The sequence below is a fragment of the Ammodytes marinus genome (assembly GCF_949987685.1).
Source record: "Ammodytes marinus genome assembly, chromosome: 8".
Taxonomy (NCBI): Eukaryota; Metazoa; Chordata; class Actinopteri; order Uranoscopiformes; family Ammodytidae; genus Ammodytes; species Ammodytes marinus.
Genome location: NC_137212.1, coordinates 31,649,950 through 31,665,135, shown reverse-complemented (window position 1 = coordinate 31,665,135; position 15,186 = coordinate 31,649,950). Strand labels below are relative to the sequence as shown.

The window sequence follows — 15,186 nt, the reverse complement described above, 5'->3', positions numbered from 1 at the left end:
GTTTTTGCCTTCTTTTTTTGGATGTATTTGTCTGGACAATGAAGAGGACTGAAGAACTGTTTGGATGTATGGCACATTTTTTGTTGTCTCTTGTTTTTCTGACTTAGGAATGTACTTTCAAACTCTAGCTCTCTTCGTTAATGATATGCTGGCTATTTTTTCGGACTAACACAGCAGTTGAGTGACTGACTGTGTATTGCGTGGTTGGACATAATTAACTGGCTCACTGACTTGGTTTTTTGCATTCTTTGCTCTTGTTTGACTTATTTCAGAGTGACAAGCTGATTCTTTGACATGATCGGGCTGACTATATGTCTGAGTGGCCTCAGCATTGTCCTCCACACGGCATTGGGGTTATATGCTGTGACCATGTGGAGGAGACGCTCCAACTAAATGGAAAATAAATCAATGAAAATAACTAGAAAGGATTGGATTAGCAAACAATAACAGGAGAGATAGCCGGGGTAGAGAGGGAGAGGAGGGGAGGCAGACAGAGAGAGAGGGGCAGTGTTTTTCATTAGGATTATTAGTTTTCATATAATATAGCTTTTCTTTAGATGAATTGAAACATCTCTAGTAATTATTTCTTATTTGTAATTAGCATTAGCATTTCTGAATGTTAACTTAAATGTGTTCCCTGTAATAATTCAAGTCTATTATTTCATATTTGATTTATTTAATGTTTTATGTTGTTCACGTTGTTCTCTTTGGTTATTATTTGTAATATCTGTAATGCTTTGGCAACACTGTGTACCACAATAGTAATGCCAATAAAGCTTTTTTGAATTGAATTTAGAGAGAGACAGAGAGAGAGGGGGGGAGTAGATATATATATAGAGAGGGGGGAGTAGGGAGAGAGAGGGGGGGGGGGGAGTAGAGAGCGAGAGAAAGAGAGAGGGGGAGTAGGGAGAGAGAGGGGAGTAGAACGAGAGGGAGAGGGAGTGAGAGTAGATAGAGAGAGAGTGGGTGTGACCCACCCCCTGAGATGCTGTGCTGGCTGAGAGAAGAAGAGATGTCGGTTCAGGAGCTGCTACAGAGGGTGCAGTGTGTCATTACTGATGTCGGTGAGTCGCTCCATCGTTTCTACATCTTCCTAGTGTTCACATTACAATCTGTGGATGGTTGGAGCCTAAAGAGTGTCTCCTTTCTGAGTATAGCCTGCTGTTGCTAGTCTAAGTGGATGGTTGAAGATGTGTGTCCTATAAGGTCGTTATCTCCTCCCTGGAAATGCTATGTGTGTGTGTGTGTGTGTGTGTGTGTGTGTGTATGTGTGTGTGTGTGTGTGTGTGTGTGTGTGTGTGTGTGTGTGTGTGTGTGTGTGTGTGTGTGTGTGTGTGTGTGTGGAACGTGCAGAGAATAGGAGTGGATGAGAGAGCTTTCCTGCAGGGGAGATGCTGTGCACATGTGGTGTGTGTTCACTGTTGGTGTTTCTGCTGTTATCAGCGTATTCATACACACATTAGGCTGTGTGTTATTTCACTGTGAGTATAGTCTGGCAGGTTATTGTCTATTTCAAAAGCATATGTTAATCCTGAATAAGATTAGCATGTGATGATGTTAGCTTCCTCTGAGTAAATATTTATTTAGACCAGGATTGGCTTTTCCCTTGTTTTTTTGGAAGGATTTTCAAATAATGTAAACATTTATGCAGGTGAATTTTCATTCTTCATTTCATGTTTATGTGATAGGGACCGATGCTAGACACTCAGACAACACATCTCCTATACGTATATAGCAGCACAGCATTTATAGCTAATAATGCTTATTTCCATTGCCACAATGCTTATTTCATGTACACAATTTAGTTAGATCAATATATGTAGAATAATACACTACTATACACTTCTTGGGTTTCCCATCTTTCTTCTTTGGGAATTTAAAGCATAAGCACTTTGTTGAACTGTTGAATTGTAAAAAGTGTTTTGTAAAAATCCAAATCTTGCTCATCCATCCATCCATCCCTTTTTCCTCCCCTCCATTCGGGTTGTTTCCTTGCGTTGTTGGAGAAGTGGGCCAGTGTGCCAGGCTAGAGATCATAGGACACACAGCAGCATCCACCATCACTGCACTTACAACATCGCTTAGAGGAGTGTGTGTGGGGGGAGGGTGGAGCTTGTTACTACGGAAACTGAGCATAGCTTCTGCCAAGCAAGGAGGCCTGATATTGCTATTTTGGGAGACAGGCTGGCTCACATGTTATGCCGCACTAAAGGTGTTAATTAAACTATGTAGTCAGTCTGTCTGTGGGGATTTCTCACTTATTATTGTTGCCGAAACCTATTGTCTACTATTTTCATATTTTAATAGGGATGGGTACCCAATGTATAACCGGGAATTACGTTTACATTGAGACCACATACCAATGCAAACACACATGCATTCACGCACACACACACACACACACACACGAACGCACGCACGCACCGCACACACACACACACACACACACACACACACACACACACATACTCACACACACACGCATGCATGCACACAACTTAAACAACTCTACTACTATGATATTTGCACACAGCAAAGCATCAAATGTCTATCTTGGGATTCAACAATGATTATCACCTGTCTTGATGGACACACTAAATACAGGTGCATCTCATATTATTAGAATATATCATGGAAAAGCACATTTATTTATGTAATTTAATAAAAAAAGTGAAAGTTCAGCAAATGTTATAGACCAGTGGTTCTCAACCGGTGGGGCGCGCCCCCCCGGGGGGGCGCGGACACTCTACCGGGGGGGCGCGAGGGGGATGAAAAAAAAAAAAATCTGATTTTTTTTTTTTTTTTTTTTTTTCCTGATATGTAGCCTAGTTCAGACATGATATGTATTTTTTTCTTTCTTAACTTTTTTTGATAGGTAGTTGCCAAGTTCATCACACAAACACTCCAATCCACTGATATGAGATCAGTTTGCAATTTTCAAGTACTGAATTAATGGTAGGACTGTGGCCACTAGAACTGGTCTCTGGTCAGCAAAGGTCTTGAAAACAGCATAAGTGTGCTTGTGACATGCGTGCCACCCATGCATGTGTATGGGCACGTGTCCCAGCAGATTTTTGAAATCTGAATAAAAAAATTTAAGTTTGTAGTTAGCAAGTGTAACATGTTCTTAGGGCAGAATTTCATAAATAAAGGTTTATTTTTTTAGCAAGATATTTGGTCAAAAGCTAGTGGTCATCCGTCCCTCTGTCCAGTTGTTAGGCATCTGGCTGCTAGCAAGTTATGTTGTCTTGCTAATTTTACTATTCATCTGAACTGAAATAAATATTGACTTTTTCCTTTATTATCTTCGCCAGAATGCACCAGAATGCTTAGATTACATGTTAAAAACACAAAAAAATCTTCTGGGGGGATGCCCCCAGACCCCCCTTCAGGGGTTTAGTTTTCTGACAAACATTACAATGGATACTAACATGATTTGGGCATTTGGGATTATAAATCATCTTTGAATTGGTTGTACAGCATATCACATGCTATTCATTCAGGGGTGCGATGGCCACCCCACTCTAGCTCTGTGGCCCACCTTGGCCACCCCCAGTCAAAATTTCCTGGAATCGCCACTGAGACACACACAACTCCGCGTTCAGGCTGCACAGCACATTAATCGCAGGTAGCATTTTGAGCTAAATCTGGCCACTTTCCAAATCCAAGACTCAATAGTTGAAACATTCTCTGAACTGGGTTGTCAGACAGCAGTGTTTCCCATTGATCATAGACTTTGTTTTGTGAAGCTTTTTCATAACAGGTATACCTATTGTAGAATTTATTCTGTGTATGTTCTATTTAGGCTACTATTTTCTTCTCTTCTAAGGAGATTTAAAAAAAAAAACATTTCCTCAGTGTCTCATTGATACAATCTCATAATTAGCTTTTAAAGTGCACCAGAATTTAACGTTAAAATATAAGAAATGTCCGGACCCCAACCCTAAACCCAATGTTCAACTCAAAGGTGCGCCACTGGCCTAGCCCTTGTGATAATAACAATAATAGATTATCTATCTATCTATCTATCTATCTATCTATCTATCTATCTATCTATCTATCTATCTATCTATCTATCTATCTATCTATCTATCTATCTATCTATCTATCTATCTATCTATCTGTGTAGGGTGGTGTGTGTGTGTGTGTGTGTGTGGGGGGGGGGTTGTCAGGGTCGGTGGGGGGGCCCAACTGCAATGACCCAGCTTTGGGGGGGCCCAGCTTGCAGAAGGTTGAGAACCCCTGTTATAGACTATGCATACGTGAAGTGGAGCGTTACCAGGGAAAATGGTTTCGGTGTTTACAAGAAACCAAAACCGTCGTGTTTTCCAAAAAATCCTCCCTAGGAGGTGATCTCAAAAACTTGCGGTTTCATGCTTGCGTTTGCTGTTTTCATGTACATGATATAGTGCAACTGCGGGAATTTTTCCGCGTTTGCACCGTTTCGTGTTGCCGTGAGAACAGGGCCTGAGTCTCTCAGTGCAACCCAACTGACAAAATGTCCAGCTCATGCTACACAACTACCACTGATGGATAGAGACAAGAGTGGCTGATTAGCTAAATGCAGTGGTTATAAAGGAGCATCAGATCAGTGATGTCCCATCATTGGAGCCCTTTGCTCCTGCTCTCTCTCTCTGTTTCACATGACACTAATGAGTGAGCAGTGATGAGCAGATGGCAAGCTTTAGACACACTGGACAGAGACACTAAGAGAAGAGAAGGAGCGCTCCAGCCTTTAGAATCAATAAGGGGATGAGGACTTCCACAATGCATTTACATTGTAAAGCCTGACGCTGTACTGTGGTGCTGCTAACTGGGAGAGTGAGCTCGCTGCTGGTGACTACACCACACTAGCCCCTTTTACACAGAGATTGCTGTCGATTCGTGTTGTCGTGTAAAGTGCCCCTTAGGATAATAATAGCTGCGGCGATCCGGTCGCAGCCTAGCTTAGCCTAGCCTAACTTTCCCATTGTACAGAAATAGACTCATAGACTCATATACGCCGTTCCTTTTATTTGGTGATTTTTACGGGACATCAGGCCGCCGTGGTTAATGTTAAACACACGTCCTTCAACTGCTAACATGGTCGCATGTTTAAAACGTGGCTATGGAACAAACGCCCACCTGTTCCGCAACAACAAGCTGGCCGCATTTATACAGAGAGGCGGAACTGATTGTGTCGGCAATCTTACTACCCCCCGAGGTAGTACAATTCCCGGAACAATCTCTCGCACCTTTCTTCCCCCGTTCCGATAACAGTACATCGGGGCCGAGGGCCGAAATTCCGGCATATTCCCGGCTTTCACTGGCTGTAGAAAAGGGGCTACTGTGTGAAAAGAGAAATACAAAGAGAGGAGTCAGCACATAAGCTACTAGCATTCTGCAACAATGCTAATGTGCAAGTTCCCAGTAGATTGCTGGTTATGTCTACAGATGATTTTGCTAAAAAAAATATTTACAGAGTAGGATTTGATCCAGGTCTCTGACTCAAATCCTCATAACTAAATACTAAAAGATATAGTTCTTCATTGCTCTCCATAACAACATTATCATAGTATATTTACAACTCTAATCAGCAGAATATTTTTTTTCATCTATCTTTCCAAAACCTTTTAAATAATTTTCAGATTGATACAAAATTGATATCACTGAATATTAAGGTTGAGTTGGTTTAGCTTTAGGGATGAAAAAACGAATTTGTGCCCAGTTACTTCCATCTAGTAGAGGTACTGGAACTAGTGGAGAAAAGAATTGACCTGCTTTTTGCAAGGTCAAAAATGACTTCACCCTTACACTCAACTTAGAACTTCAACCTATTTAGAACATATTTCTCAATGCACAAGAGGAAAAAGCAAACCAAACAAACAACAACAAAACCCAAACCAATAAACACACACACACACACACACGCACACACACACACACACACACACACACACACACACACACCCCTCACACACACACACACACACACACACACACACACACACACACACACACACACACACACACACACACAGCGCTTTATGGATGGCTCCTCTTGTCCCACTGAGACGTGCTGTCAGGATGATTAGTGGGCTGACCTGCAGCTCACACAGACAGTCATATTCTTGTTCCATGTAGAGCTCCTTGAACCCAGTCAGTGTATGACACAGCCTGCTGCTGTGTTCCAGGAGCTCATGAGGGACCTTCACAGTGACAAGGGTCAGACTGTATGGAGACATGATGCTGAATGTTGCTCTGGCAACCAGAGACAGTAGAGAGAAGGACAATATGTCTGAGTGTGCAGGGGATGCCTGTTCCACTGTACGTACATACACACATAAATCATGTTACATGTAATGTTGGATTCATGGAGGCAGACACTAGGCAGTGAGACTGTCACACATCTGCCTTTTCTCCACAGCTGTAGTTTGCTGCCAGACACTATCACTCCTCCAATCAGCCTCTGGACTCAGAGCTACTGCAGATTATTCAAGAGACACAAGAAAACAAAAACAGACAGCTGTCTGGAGGCAAACTAAAGATGTGGAAAATATCTCAGTTTAGCGTTCAATTGAAGAGATATTAAGGTTTTAGGTTAGCATTATGTAGAGGGAAAACGTGTTCTTCTCTGTAACAATAAAACACTGACTTCTTCTACTGCATCATCTCCCCTAAACTCTTTAAAATGACAGTGCTGATCACCATCTCCATAAGGTAACTATGACTAACTATGAATACATACAACCCCACTTCAAAAAATACTGAACTATCCCTTTAATCTGACATAGTCACATATATACAGTATACATTATCTCATCATGACCCATCTGTGGTCTCTCTTAATCTACATATTCACTCCCTTCCTAAACAAATGCACATGCTGTCAGCCTTGGGCAATTATGTGGTAAGAAACAATTGCTTTCATCCAAAGGTGCTACTTTAAACAAATTAAAAAATCATATGACATAATAATGAACTGTAATAATCCTTTGACCTGTTTAAGAAGCACCTATCATGGCAGTCTGTGTGGAGTAACATTGAGCCCTGGCAGCTTTAGAGGACTTCAGTCATCTCTTGGTAATGGGGCTAGGAGGATTAGCATGACAGACACAACTGACTGGGTGTGAATGGAGTCAAGATAAATGACTACCGAGTACTTTGTGTTCCACACAAGAGCATCTTCCCCATGTGTGAGAAGGATGCAGAGAGAGGGGGGCATGCAAAGGAAGGGCTTGGATCAAACATGGACATGTCTAGGTAATGGCTACAATATGTTGGCTTCAAAGGCTTTAAGAACTCAACATATGTTTGACAGATGTGTGGAAGCTGTTGTTGACAGAGAGTAGACCAGAGTGGTATACTACGAAGCCAGCTGAGCGAGGTCTGTTGAGTCTAAAGCCAGAGTTTTCAGTATCACTAAAGGTGGCTCTCTTTTTACCTGGCTAGATCACCGTGGTCACAGAGGCTAACCTGCTCCGACCAGTTTTTGCTCAGAGTTTGAGCAATACATTCTCACTGAGGAAACTTGTTCAGTAAACTTATTGATCCATACGTTAATGAACATTTACATTCAAATGAATAGGCCCTACTTCTGTTGATCTGTGTCCGCTATATATTTAAAAACGTTCTTCAACGTTTACTAGTCCACAGGGGCTTAAATATGCAGCTAAACATCTTGGGCGCTTATGTTACTTAAAAGACAAAAAGTGAGTTGTTCTATAAAAGTGTGGCTCGTCCCTGTTGAACACTTTATCACTGTAGTCCATGATATACATCTGCTCTTACCATTAGCTAATAAGCTAGCGTAGCACTGGGTCAGATGTGTGTGTTCGATCTCAGTCGTCAGAAAAGAGAGATCCCTTTCACCTGAAATAAAGCACAGTACGTTGCCATGCTCTACCGTTTGTTTCATTGTGACCTTAATGCAACATTTGGATCTGGTCACAGTGTTACATGAAAGGTCATTGGGGTCAGACAAACAACAGTGTATCCATCTGCCCAGCTCTACAGTGAAGCCAATCTGACTACAGCCAGACACTGTATGGCTGGCCTCACGTCCAGACACAATGTTGCCAACGTCACTGTGAGGAAGGACCTCAGGAAGCCCTTCAACAACGCTTTCAGCAGGCCACAGAACACATATGAAAAGTAAAGGCTCAAGGATTAAGAAAACAACATGCAACATGTTACAGTTTGTGAAATGTATTTCTCCAAAATGTTAAACTAATTATTTCACAATATAATTAACAAACATAACAAACACTATTTTATTTACCAGTCGTAGTTATTTAGTAGTATTTATCTAGACAGTGCATCATCATGAACTGATGCAATGATATTGGGCTGTTGATGGCTGAGAAACAACTAGGGGGCCCTTTACACGGTGAAAATGTGACAGTTTTCCCGTTTTTAGTTTCAAAAGTTAACCCGTTCAGACGCAATTGATTTGAGAACTTCACTCGTACACAAGTTTTCAGAGAAAACGGGCCGAAATCGCTGTAGTAGGCATGCCAAGCCAATAGTCAGCGGTGACACTTAGCCTAGTAGATAGCTCTTCCAGTACAATTTGATGCATAAAACCTTACTGTAACCAAAAATTAATGCCACTAACATTCATAAAGCGGGTGGTGTAAGCTTGGGGTTACAAGTATTGTAAATGACAAGCTTTCTGTCCTCTTATTTCACCGCATTGAACTTGTGAAAACAGAAGATATGCTGATAGTGAAGGGGCTTTGTGAGCAACTACCTTCCTGTTCGGCTTACTTCAAAATAAAAGTCAACTCACGTTTGTCCAGTGAAATTCTATTAATGTGAAGCCAGTGAAATGCTTTTACTGTGAATGCTTAATGCTCTGTTTGTTTGAACAGTAACTTAACCGCTGCACGCTGATCTATAGATAGTGTTTTTTAAGGTAGAGAGAGCCGTGTCCCTGGCATTACAGGTGGTGACACAAGTTTATTTTGCTAGAAAAACCGGCAGAGCACAAATCTTTCCCCAGAAAAAGTGTCGGGTGGTCTCAATAATTTACTAATCTCTTAGACTAAATTGGCGAGTGTTATATTTGAGCCCTGCATGACACTCTCCGCTGATCACAGTGATGGTGCAGTGGAGACACCGTGCATGTTGTCTTCTAACTTTCTAACTTGCTTGTGGGTATTTTGACAGCAAATGTTATAGACTACGCATGTGTGAAGTGGAGCCGTGACGTCAGCGTTACCAGGGAAAATGGTTTCGCAGTTTACAAGAAACCAAAACCGTTGTGTTTTCCAAAGTTTTCTCCCTGGGAGTTGATCTCAAAACTTTGCGGTTTCATGTCTGCGTTTGCTGTTTTCATGTAAATGATATAGTGCATCTGCGAAAATACTTTCGTGTTTCAGTATAAACAGCACCTAGTTCTCACTATTCACAACTACTGTACTCTGCATTGCTGCCTTGTGAAAGCTGCCTGGGGTTGGAGGTATTACCCATACCCCCCTCCCCCCCATAGCCCTTGACCTTTGTTGTCATGACGTCAAAGCTGTATTCTCTCCACTTCCTCTTCCTGACTGGTGGGCCAGCATATCCTTTGGAAAGCGTTTGTCTTTCTTTTTGTCACTTGGACCGGGGCCAGTCCACCAACTGTGCTCACAACAACACTGTGGAGCAGCTAGCCTTGATCCACTTTGATTCACAGTCCAGACTTGTGTTCTCTTTGCACTTGATTCTTCTAAGCGGGTCAATCCTGAACAGATCGGGTAAGCAGGTGGTGTTGAGCAAAAGAGTGTGAGCAGACTTGAGACATTGTAATAATTATCTACAGATTCAGCCTATGCAGAGGTGGAGAGAATAGCTGCACTTGTCAAGCGGAATACATTCCTAAATCTTAAATAATAAAGGAGCTCATTTTCACCAATCAAGCAAGATGATAAGAAAAGTTAAGATAGCACTTTATTTATCAAAAGGGAGATTGTTGGTCCCCAGCTGCAGTATAAAGAGTAGGCAACAAATATAAACAAAATACACAAATGATATGAGTAAAGATCATAAGGGTGCAAACATAATGTACACAGTGCCAGGAATAGAACATATGCATATTAATACTAATAATAACTTTAATTATACAACACCTTTAAAAGCAATGGTTTACAAAGTGCTTTGACAGGATACAGAAGCAAATCCAAATCAAATACACAAATACATCAAGTCAATACACATATCCATATACTGTTTACACATCATTCTTTAAAAACAAGGGAAGATGGAGCATCTATAAAGTCCAATAAACCAAATGAGATTAAAAGGTGCTAGGGTAAGGGTAAGACAATGAGAAAGACGGCATCACGTAAAAGCAGATCTATCAAAATGAAGTGATTTAAAAGAAGTGACTGAAGTAAGTGTCATGTATGTACACATCAACTGGAGAACATACAATGTCAGAATACAGTATATCAGCTGAACAGTGAGGATCACAAATCAGGATTAAATCTGAAGTACAGCTAACGTAATGTGATCTGATCACATGAATACAGCTCCAACTACAGGTGAAAACACTCTCAACACTCTTGAGATCGGATCACAAAAACCACATTCGCAATGTGGCTTTTGTCCACATTAGGGACCTCCTACTCAACTGCCGCCCCCTGCCTGAGCGGAAATACGTTGAAAATGCATCACTGGCGTTCATGCAGCTTTTATAGAAGCCTCATGAACATTAGTTGCATCCGGCAGTATTGCAAATGACAAGCTTTCTGTCCTCTGTTTTCATTTCACTGCGTAAATCTGAAAACACAGAAATCGCTGCTATTGACTGGTGAGCTGCAAGGCAGCGACTCCTGTTCTTATCTGCTTAACATAAAAGTCAACTCGCGTTTGGCTAGTAACAGGCTTTTAATGTGAAGGCACACAGGAAATATTCTGTTCGCACAAGCAGTAACTTAACTGTAGCCGTGTACTGGTGCTGGTGACAAGAGTGTAGAGGCAGACGTTAGAAAAGCCTCCCGGCGAGCACACATCTTTCACCAGCCAAAGTGGCGTAATAATTTATGCTGGGCTTACACTAGAGGACTTTTAAAAGACTTTGAAAAGACTGAAGACTGAAACCCTCTTACATCTAAAGACAATCAACTCACACCTGAAGACAACTAGTCATTAGTTTTCGGTCACAGAGTGAGATTTTGAAAAGACGGGTCTCATATTGCAAGACTACAACTAGATTCCTTTTGAGATTAATATTATTTCCGCAAACACGATAGTGATTATTTAATTAAAAAAAGGTTAATTCAATATTCCGAGCGGGGGACTTCCTTTAGTTATTTGACCATCTTTATTTGCTGATCTCGTCCCCCAATAACTTTAACTCCTAACCCTGTATTTGACGGTAAAGTGTTAAGGTTGCGCGGCTGTCAGCCTGGTTCTCCCGCCGAGGCTTCAAGGAAAAAGTATCCAAAATAAGTCCCTGCACAGACGGACACAGGTCGCGACTAATGCCGCTCCTCCTGCGTCGTGCTTGGTCCATGCGAGTGCGACAGTGTTTACGTCATTTCGCTTGAGCCAACCCCCTAAGACTAACGATAATATCAAACCTGTTTGATAATGTCGGAACGTCAAGACGGGAAGAAGACTGGCTGAAATCGGGTCAGAAGACCACCATACACCAAACGACTGAGATTACGTGCTCGCGCCACAACTCCAGCACGACTTCTGTGATTTCAGTCCGACATTGGAAGATTGTCTGCGACTGTCAAATCGCGTGAAAAGTCGTGTAGTGTAAGCCCAGCATTACTCGCCTAAGAGTTTTTACTTTTATATACTATCTATGATATTTACCCGCATTTGGCGAGTTTTAATGCATCGCTCCTCCTTGTCTAAATGAGACAGTAGCCTATCTCGTCAACCTAGACTTGTAATTATCTTTGCACGGAATGCATTTTAATAGCAAATGCGATTAAAACTGTAGCACTGTACAGCCCTGTATGTTTACTTGTTTGAACCCCACCGGTTAAAAACACCAATGCAAACGGAAATGATGTGCGTGTTGATTTACATACAGAGCGGGTAAATGCTATCCAATCACAAGTAGACAAAGAAGTCAGATGTGAAAAGACAAGTGTGAACACGCGGACTGAGAGCTGGCCATTTGTGATCAAATGACCAAAATCAGATTATAATCCCAGGTTAAGAAACTGTTCTTAATGTTTTATCTGGAAAAATAAAGGTTAAAAAAAAACAAAAAAAAAAAAAACAGGGCCTTAAAGGGACTCTTACCTTTGTTGCATTTTTACACTTTTTTTGGATTAGGTTAAAATGGTATTAATAAGGTAATTACACTCTAAAATATAAGACAGACCCACCAGGAGTAAAAACAAACAATGATTTCAATCTCATAATATTGTGAAAAATGTATATAAAATTCAACCGGCCAATCAAATCGTTCGGTCCGAACGATTTGATTGGCCGACAGACCTGTCTGTTTGCGGTCTGCTTCTGTATTGCGCATTCTCAACTAGAGGGTTTGTTTTGATTCCACGGCAGACAGTAGCGAGTAGCGACCATTGTAGAAAAGGCCCCAACATTCATAAGTTACAGTGTTGTTATTTCTTACAGTGTTAAGATGTGTTTTGTTCAGTGTGGATAGCAGTCAGTTAGGGCCGTGACGTCAGTCGGCCAGAGAGCCTGTTTAGTTTCCGTTCTCTTCTCCCTCGGTCAGATGTGTGAGCGTTGCCGCAGTAAGCGATCATTCCACATGGAAACGTGTTTATCTGAGTTTAAATATGAATCACCCGTGTGTGAGTATGTACATGCAGTCCCAATCGCTGTTATAATATAGTTTGCATGCGATTCGCGGGTCGCAACAGCTGTTGTAACGTCTCCTCACGAGCGGAGTTTAAACCTTTGTTCTTTTCCCGCGATCTATATGCGACTGTGCCTGTGAAAGAAGGAAAATAAAGAGCGGATAAAACCCTACTCCTCCTCTCCTAGTCTCATGCTTATAGTCTGACGCCTTTGGCCATAAGTGGTATTCTGGCCGACAACTCTGAAGTGAAACCAGTGATACAAGCATGGAATGAGGGTGTGGGGGCATTGGAGGGAGGCGGGATGGTATGATAGTGCTGTAATTCTCAATTGCAGGATCGGTAAGAGTCCCTTTAAGGTGCGAACACACTACACGCGTTACCCGAGTAAGATTTACATGCGTAACGCAGCTAAAATGTTGCTTGATCATTTGGTGTCAAAAATGGTTCTACGCGCGTAGTCTCCCTCCCGATATTGTATTTCCCCTAATTAACCATGGCTGCGATCAGACCCGACCCGACACAACAGCGTGCATGTCCGCACAAAAACAACAACAACACGGCCAACAACTGTGCCAAAAGACAAACTGAACAGCAGAAATAGCCTAGCATTAAAACAGCATTGCATATTCACGGCAGCTACATAACAAACACAGTTACAGCAGTATCGGTGCACGGCGGCACAACATAAAGCCAAGTAGCCAACATTACCCTACCTGGCTGTGACAGGGGACCGTGGCTGGCGTAGATCAACACCGGTGCTTCGCTGTACTTGTTGTGAAAGTCCCACGGACATAGCCGTCATGTTTGGGTTCATAATATGAGGCGCTAGCCACCCGCACACAACCGGGTGAGTTAACTAATGCTATACGGCGCTAACTTGTTTTATCGGCTAAAGCACAGCCGCACATATTCACTGAATTAACCAGGAAGTCCATTCTCCTGGTTTACTCTCCCCACGTCTTCTATTCCCGAGCTGCTGTCATACAGCACCGGCTCGGCTGCCTGCAATACATTTTCCTCCTCGGTGTCTCTCATCAGCCTCTGTGTACAGCACACATTTCTCCGACCGTGCCAATGTATGTGACGTTGGGTCAAGCCCAACGCTGATTGGCCAACGTGGCTAATCGTCATGCGTAGGAGCGTAAAAAGTTAAATTTTTTGAACTCCGCCCGTAGCTGCGTAGGCGCGTAGATGCGTATACGCGGCTCATACGCAGCTGACGTGGCTAAAATGTTGCTTTAGCGCGAGTGACGCATCTACGCGCCATGTACGCGCGTAAACCAATGGTTCCCTATGGAAAAATAGCCGATTTTATACGCGTCTGTACGCGTGTAACATGTGTTGTGTGTTCGCACCTTTAGGCTAGCATGATGCTATGTTTGGCTGCACGCAGCTGCTGATCCTGGATCAGCCAAATTGACTGTAGTGCAGAGTGGGTGGGATGCACGGGGCGAGTCATGTTCTGCGCATGAAATAGCATGAAAGCCCAATGTTACTATGTTTCCTCACGTGAGAGACCTTGGGAAAGTTGCATTTAAATAAGATATATTTGTTACATTTTCATTTGCAGGCTGTTATGTGCTTCTGAATCAACCAGATGGCAAAGCATAGTAATGTTAAATGCAAAGGGGCAGAACAGAAATGCTTATTTAAAAAAAAGTTATTTTAGACTATACCTTGATGCATTGGTATCCCACATTGTCCCACACAAACCTAGCCTTTGTCCCACATCTGGTTAATGTGGATCTGGTCACCCTAGCCGTCTGTGAACACACACAGTCTTAACACTGTGGGGACCGGCCACTCTTCTGCTGCTTCCACTGCCAGCGCTGCCTTTAAGGATAAAGGGACACATTCAAAAATACAAAAGAACAGGTAAAAAAGGATGAAAAGTCCAAAGTGTGGTTAGATAAAGAGGCCGGGGAAAAGCGGCCATTGGAGGTGATATGTCATGTAAAAGGTCAGGAACCCAGTTGTGTGAAGGTGGGAGTAAACAGGGAAGGATGCAGAGGGGAGGGGGGGAAGTCCCCGTGTCTGATGACAGTATTGTTGAAGATATTTATGTAAACTGTGGTAAAGACTGAGCCCCACACACACACACACACACACACATTCCCCACTCTCTCTCACTCTCTTTCACTATATGGACTAAAGAGGAGGGCTTGTCCTTCAGTGTTGAGGGAGAGCTGCCCCTGAGGACTGGATCATAGTGTGAGCGGACCTGTGTGTGTGTTAGTGTGTATGTGTCTGTCTGTGGACTGGACGCAGGTCTAGGCGCCTGGCTAGGAGCCTTCTGTCTGTGGATTGTTTCAGAGCAGCAGCAGCATGGGATCAGTAATGTGTAAGAAATGAATCGACTATTTTCGCAATGTTCCAAGTGTGTGTGTGTGTGTGTGTGTGTGTGTGTGTGTGTGTGTGTGTGTGTGTG

At 42.5% G+C, this 15,186-nt stretch overlaps 1 protein-coding gene across 1 annotated transcript in view; it reads left to right on the top strand.

Moving 5' to 3' along the window:
* Positions 1-985: 985 nt before the first annotated feature.
* The window catches only part of mcf2l2 (MCF.2 cell line derived transforming sequence-like 2), a gene marked incomplete at its 5' end in the record, with an annotated part of 282,391 nt that continues 268,190 nt past the window's right edge, over positions 986-15,186 (top strand). Inside the window, one exon of the mRNA XM_080033371.1 lies at positions 986-1,064. Coding sequence (XP_079889497.1) covers positions 986-1,064 — 79 coding nt within the window. The remainder of the gene's footprint in view (positions 1,065-15,186) is intronic.